This window comes from Salminus brasiliensis, chromosome 1, assembly GCF_030463535.1.
Source record: "Salminus brasiliensis chromosome 1, fSalBra1.hap2, whole genome shotgun sequence".
Classification (NCBI taxonomy): domain Eukaryota; kingdom Metazoa; phylum Chordata; class Actinopteri; order Characiformes; family Bryconidae; genus Salminus; species Salminus brasiliensis.
Window position 1 is genome coordinate 1,392,553 of NC_132878.1, and position 13,205 is coordinate 1,405,757.

A 13,205-nucleotide genomic window follows, 5' to 3' on the forward strand; every position below is an offset into this window, starting at 1 on the left:
CTTTTTAAATTGTTTTCTGATCTATTTTATTTGTTACATTTAATATTTTTATTTTGTATTGTGTCATTTATTACTATGTTTATTATTTTACTGTCCATCTTTGTGTTTTTAGTTGACATGGTTAGTTTTTAAATCTATTTTGAAAAATTGTAGCTCAAATGTTATTGATCTTATAGTTAAATTGTCAGTCTCTTTGTGCACTCAGTGTACTTTTCAGTTTAAATTAAGTGTGATTAATTGTTAAAGATGATATTGGATCGACAAAATTGCCTTTAATTGTGCAGAATTTCTTTCTACAGTTTAATCAAGTTAATCCAGTAAGTAGCACACTGTAACACTAACACATACTGGGTAATTACTAAGTACTTATAAATAAGTACAAAAAGTACAGAAAATTACTAACAGTGTTGCTTTACTTGCAACTTGAAAATTTGCTGATAGAACTTTTGAAACTCTAGATAGCATCTATTCTTCCTTAGGAAGTTCAGAATTGTGCAACACGACTACCACATCCTTAAGAACTGCTCTTCTGCATAAAATTATCTAAACCAACAAATCACATCTTCAGAAGGTCCTCAGCACTGACCTTTATCTGAAAACTGTACTGTCTGTAGAAGGATAGAAGACGACTGAGAGGGACAGCTATGGGCGGTAGGTGAACACAGTTATTCACTCATATTCCGCTCGACTAAAGTACATACACCTTTTTATGCAACAAGTATTTAATGCTAAAAACGGATAAATATGAAATTGGACAGTTTATTGTCTTTTGGTCATGTTTAATTATAATCATGAAGGAATCAATCACATTATAACATTTTTAAAAATTATGTAATGTTTTGCACAATTAAAAAAAGTAAACAAAATTCATTTAAATTGATTTTTACACCTTTTTAGAGGTAAAGTGGGACCCTCATACTGCCGAAGTTGGACCCTTAATCTTTAATTTAAACAAACAGATTGAGGGAGGAGCTAAAATGACCTAATCTGATTATTTATTTTATCAAAATATTTATAACCTCAAATCAAATCAAATTTGAAATGTCATCTTATTAAAAATTATATATGTTTACATTACATTTACATTTAAGGCATTTAGCAGATGCTATCCAGAGCGATGCCCTTTGTTGTTTACTTAGAACATATATTGGTTTACCAATACAAATCCAATTAATTTGTAAAAAAAAAAGTTTATTTTTCACATATACAGTCGTACAAAGTACAACTAGTAGTGAAATGTTTGGTTGACCTTTGGTTGAGCATATCTCATCTTGCTACATTTTAGTTTCTGTTTTGTTATTTATTTGATCATTTAAATTTTTATTTTATAAAAAATAATTTAACTTTCTTTGATTTTATAATTGCAATTATTTCCAATTAAGTCTTTTTTATTTACACAGTTTTTATGCAAATTAAACTTTCTGAATTTTCTATTTTGATTATCTAGTTTGTTCTTTTATTGTTTTTCAGTTTTGTTTTAGTTTTTGTTTTTACTCTTGGCTTCACTGAAAATGCAGACCACCTGAGTTTAAATGAAGTATTATTGATTGTTTGAGATAATGTATAATTTAGAGTAAGTAGCATACTGTAGCACTAAAAAACTGCTGAACTGAAGTAGTTTCAAGTTACTTTGTACTACTACAGAGTGGGCCATTTATATGGATACACCTAAATAAAATGGGAATGGTTGGTGATAATAACTTCTTATTTGTGGCACATTAGTATATGGGATCCCTGTACTACTGGGATTGTATTTATTTGCAAAGTTTTGTTGATAGAACTTTTGTTTTTAAATACAAGACAGCATCTTTTCTTTATTAGGAATTTCTAAAATGTGCAACACGTCTTTTTGAGAACTACTCCTCTGTATAGACTAATTGCAAACTTTTGTTGACAAGTTAAACAAACAAGTTGAGGGAGGAGCCAAACATACCTAATGTAATTAATTTCTTCTTATTATAGATTTAAACACTGAAACATAAAAGAAAATTCAGTGTCTCTTTATCATAACATATGTATAACCCCAATACCAAGAATAAATGAATGCAGATTTGAAATATCATCTCATTAGCCATAATCAATGCTTTAAATGACAACAAATTCATTTAAAAACATTATTAAATAAAATCATTGGTAACATTATTTGTCACATAAACAGTAACACAGTACAAAAATGCTTTGATCACCTTTCAAAACATATCTAATCTAATTTTGCTACATTTTAGCCACAGTTTTACACTTTTCATTTATTTGACTGTTTTACTGTAATCATAAAAAAGATAAATCACACAATATAATAAAACATTTTGGTTTAAAACCTAAATATTTTAGAGAATATTGGTAAAGTGGGAGCTTCAATTTCTGACTTTAAACAAACAGATTGAGGGAGGAGCTAAAATGATCTAATGTAAATCATTTCTTCATTTTATAGATTTAAACACTGAAACATACAGCAGCATACAGCATGTCATTGTTATCATAAAAAAATGTGAAATGTCTCATTACAAGTGTCAAATATGTATAACCAATACACATTTATTATCAAATCAAATCATAGTCTATTGGTGACATATACAGTAATTTTGTGCTTAATTGCAATTTTAATTAATTTTTTTTGTTGCAATATTTGTTTTATTTCGATTTTATTACCTGTTCAGTCCCTATTCTTTGTATTAATCTTTGGCTACACTGAAAATGATGACCGCCCTCAGTGTACTTCTGAGTCTAAAACTAGTTTGATTGATTGTTTAAAATATGTTAGATCAACAAAATTGCCTTTAATCCTTTTTACATTTATTAAATGTAGAGTATGTTTTGTATTGTATATATTATATTTATATTGTTTTATTATATAAAAACGTATTATATTAAATAGATGAATGAAATCTATTGGTTTAGATCTACAGAAGATTTCAATCTACTGAAAACTCACCTGCTCTGAGATGTTTCAGTGATGTTCCTTCAACCAGTGAATGTTGTGTTGAGTCTGTTTATGCTGCTCTCTGTTCCTTCAGACTGGATGAAGCTCGGCTACCCTTCAGTTCATGTGTCAGAACGTATCTCCTCTACCTGTTAAATACGAGGTTCTGTAAAGTAAAGGTGTGGTGGATCTGACACATGGAGCTCACTCTGCTGATTGGATGTGATTGGAGAGTCCTGTGTGTGAAGCTCTGGAAGGTGGAGGTCAGGAGTGAGTTTAGAGCTCCTGCTGTTTTTCTCTTTTAGAAGAAAGCTGAAGAAACTTCTCTAGTGTGAGGAAGATCTGCAGGAGCAGGATGGAGAAGACAGAGGACGTGTACCAGACTCTCCACCAGCCTCCAGCCGTGAAGAACACACACCCACCACACGGTGAGACCCGGCCTTACCCAGCACCACCATGACCGCTTCATTAAAGTGATCAGAATTCTTCATTTAGACATTAATTACACAAATTAATTTCTGCGTTCTGTCTCTTCCACCTCCGATCATCTCTCCAACAGAGTCAGCGAGGGGCAGCAAGTGGATGATGATGCTGTTGGTCTTCAACTCTTTGTCACTGATCGCAATATTGATCCTGATCGGACTCTTTAGTAAGTCTTTTACAGATTAAACACTTGAACAGTGCAGCTGTGTGTGTGTGTGTGTGTGTGTGTGTGTTATCAGTTTATTTAGGACTGTGTTTGTCCATAATTGTGACTCAGATAATGATCAGAAACAGTTACAGGTTCCCTTACCTTTTCCTGCAGCTGTGATTAGGGTGGGTCCAGAGGTAAGATTTTACCTGGGACGCTCCTCCCAGATGAACCCACTCATCTTAGTATTTGCGCACCCAAATCAAATCAAATCAAATCAAATTTTATTTGTCACATACATAGTAATACACAGTATAATTTGCAGTGAAATGCTTTTTTGACAGTCTGCCCACATCAAAGCTATACAATAAAGATCTAAATTTAAACTTAACTAAACCTTAACTTAATGAAGTAAAGTGCAAAAGTGCAAAATAAAAATAAAAAAAAAAATAAAAATAGAATAAGTTACATTTAAGTTAAATTTAAGTTAAAAAATAAAATATAAAAATATGAAAATATAGAAATATAGAAATATAAGCAAAAAATATATATATATATACACAGATGAAAGTGCGTGTCTGTGTGTGTGTGTGTGTATATATATATATATATATATATATATATATATACAGTGGGGAGAACAAGTATTTGATACACTGCTGATTTTTCAGGTTTTCCCACTTGCAAAGCATGTAATTTTTATCATAGGTACTCTTCAACTGTGAGTGATGGAATCTAAAACAAAAATCCAGAAAAATACATTGTATGATTTTTAAATAATTAATTTCCATTTTATTGTGGGAAATAAGTATTTGATCATCTATCAACCAGTAAGAATTTTGGCTCTCACAGACATGTTACTTCTTTAAGAAGCCCTCCTGTTCTCCACTCATTACCTGTATTAACTGCACCTGTTTGAACTCGTTACCTGTATAAAAGACACCTGTCCACACACTCAATCAGTCAGACTCCAGCATCTCCACAATGCCCAAGACCAGAGAGCTTTGTAAGGACATCAGGGATAAAATTGTAGACCTGCACAAGGCTGGGATGGGCTACAGGACAATAGGCAAGCAGCTTGGTGAGAAGGCAACAACTGTTGGTGCAATTATTAGAAAATGGAAGAAATGCAAAATAACGGATAATCTCCCTCGGTCTGGGGCGCCATGCAAGATCTCACCTCGTGGAGCATCAATGATCTTGAGGAAGGTGAGGAATGAGCCCAGAATTACACGGCAGGACCTGGTCAATGACCTGAATAGAGCTGGGACCACAGTCTCAAAGAAAACAATCAGTAACACTCTACGCCGTCAAGGATTAAAATCCTGCAGTGCACGCAAGGTGCCCTTCCACAAGCCAACGCATGTCAAAGCCCGTCTGAAGTTTGCAAATGACCATCTGAATGATCCAGAGGAGGAATGGGAGAAGGTCATGTGGTCTGATGAGACAAAAATAGAACATTTTGGTTTAAACTCCACTCGTCATGTTTGGAGGAAGAAGAATGATGAGTACAACCCCAAGAACACCATCCCAACCGTGAAGCATGGCGGTGGAAACATCATTCTTTGGGGATGCTTTTCTGCAAAGGGGACAGGACGACTGCACCGTATTGTGGGAAGGATGGATGGGGCCATGTATCGTGAGATTTTGGCCAACAACCTTCTTCCCTCAGTAAGAGCACTGAAGATGGGTCGTGGCTGGGTCTTCCAGCATGATAACGACCCAAAACACACAGCCAGGGCAACTAAAGAGTGGCTCCGTAGGAAACATCTTAAGGTCCTGGAGTGGCCTAGCCAGTCTCCAGACCTGAATCCAATAGAAAATCTTTGGAGGGAGCTTAAAGTCCGTGTGGCCCAGCGACAGCCACGAAACCTGAAGGCTCTGGAGGAGATCTGTATGGAGGAGTGGGCCAAAATCCCTGCTGCAGTGTGTGCAAACCTTGTCAAGAACTACAGGAAACGTCTCATCTCTGTAATTGCAAACAAAGGTTTCTGTACCAAATATTAAGTTTCTTTTTCTGGTGTATCAAATACTTATTTCCCACAATAAAATGGAAATTAATTATTTAAAAATCATACAATGTATTTTTCTGGATTTTTGTTTTAGATTCCATCACTCACAGTTGAAGAGTACCTATGATAAAAATTACAGTCTTCTACATGCTTTGCAAGTGGGAAAACCTGAAAAATCAGCAGTGTATCAAATACTTGTTCTCCCCACTGTATATATATGTATACATATGTACATATTTATCTGTATGTGAGTGTATGTGTGAGTTAAAAAGAAATATTTTCATAATTGTCCGTAGTGTGTTTTCCGTGAGCCATGGTTGTGTATTGTAGTGAGTGAGGGTCCAGTTTGTGTATGTAGATATTTTAATTTAGTGTCCTAGTCCCTGTCCCCATTCAGGGCACGGATGGCTTGTGGAAAGAAGCTCCTCCTCATTCTCTCTGTGTTAGCCTTCAGGGTTCTTAAGCGTTTCCCCGAGGGCAACAGAGAGAACAGTCCATTGTTGGGATGACTGGGGTCCTTCACAATCTTCTTGGCCTTGGTCCAACACAGCTTCTTGTAGATGGACTGCAGGTCAGGAAACTTCATCCTAGTGATTCGCTCTGCTGAACGTCTCACTCATCGTAGCGCTTGCCTGTCCTGCTTGGTGCTGTTCCCAAACCAGACTGTGATGTTCCCCGTGAGGATGCTCTCGATGGTGCAGGAGTAGAAGGATCGTAGTACCTTGGAGGGCAGTCTGAAGTCCCTCAGTCGTCTCAGGTGGTATAGGCGCTGACGAGCCTTCTTCGTTATGGTGTTGATGTGGCAACTCCATGACAAGTCCTGAGAGATGGTCACTCCAAGGTATTTGAAGCTTTCTACCCTATCCACCGCCGTTCCACTGATGTGGACAGGTTGATAGCTCCTCTGCTGTTTCCTGCTAAAGTCCACAATCAGCTCCTTCGTTTTGCTGGCATTTAGCTGGAGATTATTATCCTGGCACCAGTTCTCCAGGGTTCTAATCTCTTCCAGGTAGGCCTTCTCGTTATTTCCTGAGATCAGGCCCACCACAACTGTGTCGTCAGCAAACTTAATGATGTTGGTGGAGCTGGAAGTGGCTTTGCAGTCTGAGAGATGATGATGATGATGATGATGCAATCACTAGAGAGATGATGGGTCTATCACTAGATGACAGGAAGGTAAACCTGAACCCCTGTTTGATTGACGGATACCTTCAGGACGATTCTGGAGATCAGGCTCTGGAGGGGTGAAGCACTGTTCTACTGTGCAGCAACACCTGCACTGATAAGACCTACCTGGAAACGTCACCAGAAGAAGACCTTTTCCCCACCACACAATCCAGCATCAGACGTTTTTATGACTGACAGACAGACAGACAGACAGACAGACAGAGTCAAACTCCACAACAGAACCAGACACAATCTATTCAGCTGAGGGTGGGATATTTTGTAAGCACGCCCACCAGGGTCAGTGATGGGGACCCTCCCAATGCTGACAAGGAGTGCTGTCAATCTGGCTGTAGTCCATCATGATCACTAGCAGGAAGTTAGCAGGTCCAGGTCTTGGCAGGTTAAAAGACATTCAGACATTCAACTTTCAGCAGCACTGAATGAATCCTCTGAGTGGGTGTGTGGATATTTTAGACCTTGTGTTGATTAAAGTCTGTGACCTGTTGCTCCTACAGCTGGTGTCAGACTGTTCCTCAACCTTCTCCATCTGTAACTCGTTTGTTCTTCAGTTCTGATGAGGGTTGATCACTGGGTTTGCTGTGTTTGTTGTTTTTCAGGGCTGGGATTGGAGGAGAATAAAGGGGTGTGGCTTCTTCATGATAATTCTTTCTACTTCATCTGGGAGGCAGAAGGGAACTGTTCTAAAGCAGGGAACTACTGTAGCGCCAAAGCAGACAACATCAGACTGGCTGTTTTAACACCGAAACTGAGGGTAATTTACCATCTGTGTAACGATGATAGTAACTATATTCAGTCACCAGATTCATATTATGAAAGTGTGTATGTGAATTACTAACAAATACCTATAAACACCTCTTAAACCACCAGCAATACCCTAGAAACCACCTAGTATCTAGAAAAGCCCTACACACCACCTAGAAATACCCTAAAAACACCTTACATATGCCTAGAAAGGTCCAAGCAACCTTCAGGAATACCCTAGAAGCTGCCTAACAAATACTTAGCAGCACCATAGCAACCACTTAGTAGTACCTTAAAAACCACCTAACAATTGCCTAGTAATGCCCTAGAAACAAACATGTAACAACACCATAGCAACCGACTAGCAATACCCTAGAAACGTTAAACCCCAGAAATATTAAACAACACTGTAGCATCCACCTGCCAATACCTTGAGAACCACTAACAATTACCTAACAACACCATAGCAACCGCCTAGTAATGACCTACGCATTGCCCTAAGGTCTTCCACCCTGAATGTCAAGTCAAGTCAAGTCAAGTGGGTTTATTGTCATTTCAACTACATACAGAGTACACAGTGAAACGAAACAACGTTCCTCCAGGACCATGGTGCAACATAGACAGTGCATACAAGACACAAGTGCAACACAAACAACACAAGTGCGGACAGACAACACAACACAGTACAGACAGAGGATAATAAATAATGACGGTAGTGTGCAAGTTGTGCAATGTGCAATAAATAGAGTCCAGTGAGGTAGTCAAGTTATTAGTGCAAATGCTTGTGCAAAAAATGCTTCCCATGTTATCTGGGGTAAATGGTTGGAAAGAGAGAGAGAGGGAGAGTGTACATGTACCAGAAAAAATGTCTGTCGTTCAGACAGAGAAAAGTCAAACAGTGTGTATATGTGTGTTTGTGTGTGTGTGTGTATGTTTGTGTGTGTGTGTTTGTGTGTGTGTGTGTGTGTGTGTGTTTGTGTGTGTGTGTGTGTGTTTGTGTGTGTGTGTGTGTCTGCAGGACTGGCTGATTACTCAGGCTAAAGGAAGAAGGCTGCTGGTTGCAGAGGTGAGCTTTAACCCCAATGTAGGGTACGACTGATGACATCACTGATGAGCTCAGTGGTGTAAAACACAATAATGATGTTGAACAGTGAAGGTGTGTGTGAGTGTGTGTGTGTGTGTGTGTGTGTGTGTGTGTGTGTGTGTAGCGGAGAGCTCTGGGTGAGATGATGAACTGACTGCAGCTGTAACTCTACAGGATGAGAGTCTGAGTGGGTGTAAACTGGTGGGTGATCCGGTACACTTGGAGACGCCTTTCAGCCCTGGAGAAGAGCAAGGCTGGGTGTGTGAGCACCAGCACGAGGTAAAGGGGCATGGCTTACAGCAGAGGTCACTAATAGGCAGAATCAGACGCTGTCCTCTCTGGACCAGGACCTAAAACCGACTAACTGTAAAATCAGATCTGTGTGTTATGATGATCGATGAAGTTCCTTCTCATGGCGGCTTCAAAAGGAGAGCAGTAGAGGGAAAACCGAGGCTCTTCTGAACCCGTAGGGCTCATGTGCTCCAAGACCATCATTAAAAGCAGTGGTGTGGGGCGGGACTACGAGACAAGTCATTAAAGATGCACAGAAGCGAGGAGCTCCAAAGTTGGGGGAGATGCTTGTAGACTTGAAGCCTAGGGTTTGTAGCCTCTGTCAGAATGAGTGAGCTTCAGCATGGGTCTGCTCTTAGCTCCTTCTTCATTAGCCTAGGAGATGAAAAATGATAAATCTGAGTCGAATATGACGCCAAGATTTTTAACCAGTAACGTTTTATCTGGAATCTGGGGTTAGAATCTGCCTGGCTTTTAGTGAGTTTAGAGATCTCAGTAAAAAGAACTCTGGGATTGTTTTAGTTTTTCTGGATCATTGAGGTCAAATCCGCTGAGCGAGCTTTAATGAGTGCCTTTCTATATTGACTAAGGCCGTCCTTCCACGCAGAGTGGAACTCCTCTAGTTTGGTGGTCCGCCGTTTGCGCTCTAGTTTCTGCACTGTTTGTTTTAAGGTAGGGTAGAGTTTGATCACTGGACCACTGTCGGCTATAAGAATCATTGGGATGGGGTCAGAGCAAATTACGGCATCAGACATCGTCAGGGTCAGTTTAACCCCCTCTTTCATGTAATCCTTAGTAACTTCTGACTGCCAGTGGCTGAAAGCACAGCAGTGAAGTGGAGCGAGGCTATGAGATGAGTTATTTAAGATATTTAAAGCATTCTGTTTTACTGAATTAAGAAAGGAACATTTCTTTAGAATATTAGATGTATAATATGTATAATATTAGATGTATAATATGTATAATATTAGATGTATAATATATAACTGAATTGTAATTGAACTGTAATTTGATTGGTCATTCATCTGTTGACTCCATTAATAGTAGTCTTCTTCAGAAACAGGAAATGGCACTGAATCATAACACAGACTTATACCCCAGTTTTTCCGGGTTTAGAGATTATTTGGACCAGTAGGACCACCTGGACAACCTGGATTACCGGGACCACCTGGACTACATGGATTTCCGGGACCACCTGGACTACCTGGAATTCCGGGACCACCTGGAGAACCTGGATTCCCTGGACCACCTGGACCAAAGTAAAAAACCTTCCCTGCATTATCCCTGCTCATTCCCTGAGCAGTAGACTGTAATCTGAGTAGACTACAGTACATCTCACAGTCTGCTGATGCTCACAGCTGCTCCCTAAAGACGCGGCTTTTACAACTTTAATAAAAATTAGAGACAAATAACCAAGCTTCTGCTTTTTCTAATGATCCTCAGTTTATAAAATGATAGAATTATGGGGTTTTGGGTGTACAGGGAGACATTTCGGTTGTATTGGAGAGTTTTGGTTGTAGTAGGAGGGGTTTTGGGTGTAGTGGGAGGGGCTTTGGTTGTACTGGGAGACGTTTCGGTTGTATTGGAGAGTTTTGGTTGGACTGTGAGGTGTTTCGGTTGGACTGGGAGTTTAGGTTGGACATGGAGGGATTTGTGTTGTAGTGGAAGTTTGATCATACTGGGAGGAGTTTTGGTTCTTCAGGGTGAGGTTTTGGTTGTAATGGGAGGCGTTTCGGTTGTATTGGAAAATATTGGTTGTCAAGGGAGGAGTTTCGCCCATGAACTGTGTGAGTTTTACAATACTGAGTGAGAAGCTGTTGATGTAAACACAGCTGGCAGTACAGCAGTAAGAAAAAAAACTACATGTGGGTCTTCTCACTTATTATCTCCCCTTTCAGGGATACAACAGATTGAGTGACACTCAGACAATGCACAAATCTGGTAATAGCACAGATCCATAGAGGGCGATACTTTTTTTTTTTGTTCAGAGGAAGCTGCATGTGTGAACAATGAACCGACAGGAGACACAGGGACACACAGCAGGCTTTGAGCTGTCCTCCAACTACAAAGCTGTGTACTGAGACACAGTGCTTGGGGGAACTTGAGGAACGTGGGGTTGAGCTGCCTGCAGAACGGACTGTGAGCTAAGAGCTCCTCACCGTCATTTCTGCACCCCTAAATCTCCAGATCACTTTCCTCTACTTTTATTTATTGATATAACCAAAGTCATTCGAGCAAGACAGGAATTACTGAAAGAAGATGTGGATGAGTAGCAGAGGAATTGCAGGAATTGTGGTAGCAGTTGAGTGAGCACTGTAGCATAGGCTATAGCTAGGAGTATGTGTGCTACATCACAGCGTCATCCACATAATTAAAGATAATTCTCTGAGACCAATGACAAGGAGGGATGAAGGCAGAGATGAGGAAGGAGGCAAGGACAAGGCTAATGTGCACATGGCAGGGCTGATCAAAGACAGAGACCAAAAAGGGAAAAACACAGGGGCAAGATGAAAACACCTGTTACTACCTAGTAGTGCAAGGCACGTTCCCCTTCAGCGATGTTGAGCAGTTGAGGTTCAAGCATCTTGTGCAGGATCTTCATCCAGATGTCAGAAGTGGGAAATACCAGACCAGCCATGAAGAAGAATGTGAACGCGACCTTGTGTGGGATTGACTGGACTGGACTGGACCGGATAAATCCAGAGAGATGCTCTGCTGCCAACAGAGCACGCAAACAGGCCAAGGCATCCCATAATTGTGCTGCACTGAATGATGGACAGTCAGAGTACGACATTCGTGAGAAGGCTGTACGTATGCACGGCTGCTGATAACGTACGCACTGCTCCAGCTTTTCAGTCTTGCAGCAGTCTCTTGCTCTTTGCTCGTGGTAAGATATCACAAACACTGGGATGGAGCTCAGGTTGCTTCCACTCATCCTGCTGAAACAGCAGAACGTCTAGAGGACTTGAAGCTGTACATACAGAGCCATGTGTTAAAGCAGAAGCTAAAATGCCAGGGAGTGATCGGACCGGACCCCCATGATAAATCCACTGAAAACTCTTTATCGTGCTGCAGGTCTACAGGACATCCGCCGTGAATTTACAGTGACAGATTCATATATATGTACATAGTGTTTATTATAGAGTGTTTATTTATAGTGTTTATTATAAAGTGTTTATTTAATAGAGTTTTATTTATAGTGTTTATTTTATAGTGTTTATTAAAGAGTGTTTAATTTATAGTGTTTATTTTAGAGTGTTTATTATAGAGTGTTTATTATAAAGTGTTTATTTACAGTGTTTATTTTATAGAGTTTTATTTTATAGTGTTTAATTTATAGAGTGTTTATTTTATAGAGTGTTTATTAAAGAGTGTTTATTATAAAGTGTTTATTTAATAGAGTTTTATTTTATAGAGTGTTTATTTTATAGAGTGTTTATTTGCAGATAGGTTTAGATAATAAAGGATTACTGGACCCAGCCCATTTTACTTTGTTTATCTTTTTTAGTATAATTCATTGTAGTAAATAAACAAAGATGTGAAGTACCCGCCAGCATCTGCATTGCTTGCCCCCCTCTCGCTCTGGGACGTAATGGAGCCAGTGTTTGAGGTCATCAGTAAAATCTGCATGAGTTCTGATTGGAAACCAGTCATGAACTGCATCTGAAATGTGGGGATTTACATATTAAGATTTTAGCACTGAGTAAAAACCCCACCCCTTCTGGAGGATGGTCTACAGTTTTGCTCTTCCTGTTGCACACTTCCTGTTATTTAGGGAATCAATGTTGAAATTTAGGATGGAGTCAAAAATAAGAACTGCATCCCTAAAGGCTAGGTTGGAGAAACACTGCACATATGCAGTAGTCTGGGTCCATCCTCTACAGAGAAACACTTCGTATGTTACACACTGTATCATTAGCCTGGAGTCAGACCAGGCTTTAATAGTCCAAGACCGGGGAAACACATCGTAAACAGCGCAGAAGGGCAAAACAGGGGCCAAAAATGAGAATCAGGTCAAACCTGGAAGTCTACAAACAGTAGCTCGCCGGTCTGTCGCTGGAAACCAGTGGCATAACTTCACAAAGCACAGTCCAACCAAATCAAATCAACTGATGTTTATTGTCATGTCACATTACACAGGTGTAAAGGTGAATGAAAAACATAGGTGCATCGCCCCTCACAGTACGCAAAAAAAGAACACATATTTACAAAACAGAAATACTGAACATTTACACATTAGCTTACACTACACAGGTCTGGAAAAAAGAGACCACTTAATTTATTTTCTTTAATCTGCATCTCTACGTGTACAGCAGCCGCTTTATTCCAGACATTTCA

The 13,205-nt window shown here is 39.4% G+C and overlaps 1 protein-coding gene across 4 annotated transcripts; it reads left to right on the plus strand.

The window, feature by feature from the left end:
• The first annotated feature begins 181 nt into the window (after nucleotides 1–181).
• On the plus strand, nucleotides 182–12,149 carry LOC140565696 (uncharacterized). Of its 4 annotated transcripts, none has more exons than XM_072691776.1 (8): nucleotides 182–651; nucleotides 3,226–3,348; nucleotides 3,480–3,569; nucleotides 7,348–7,502; nucleotides 8,511–8,558; nucleotides 8,751–8,855; nucleotides 9,984–10,126; nucleotides 10,856–12,149. In XM_072691776.1, exons 2-8 carry the CDS (start codon nucleotides 3,276–3,278, stop codon nucleotides 10,878–10,880), a joined length of 639 nt encoding a protein of 212 aa, XP_072547877.1. In that variant the 5' UTR covers nucleotides 182–651; nucleotides 3,226–3,275; the 3' UTR covers nucleotides 10,881–12,149. The 4 variants fall into 4 exon arrangements, with proteins under 4 accessions (XP_072547877.1, XP_072548046.1, XP_072548133.1 ...); XM_072691855.1 differs by lacking the exon at nucleotides 182–651 and adding an exon at nucleotides 2,881–3,099; XM_072691945.1 differs by lacking the exon at nucleotides 10,856–12,149 and having other exon boundaries at nucleotides 9,984–10,279.
• The last annotated feature ends 1,056 nt before the right edge of the window (nucleotides 12,150–13,205 follow it).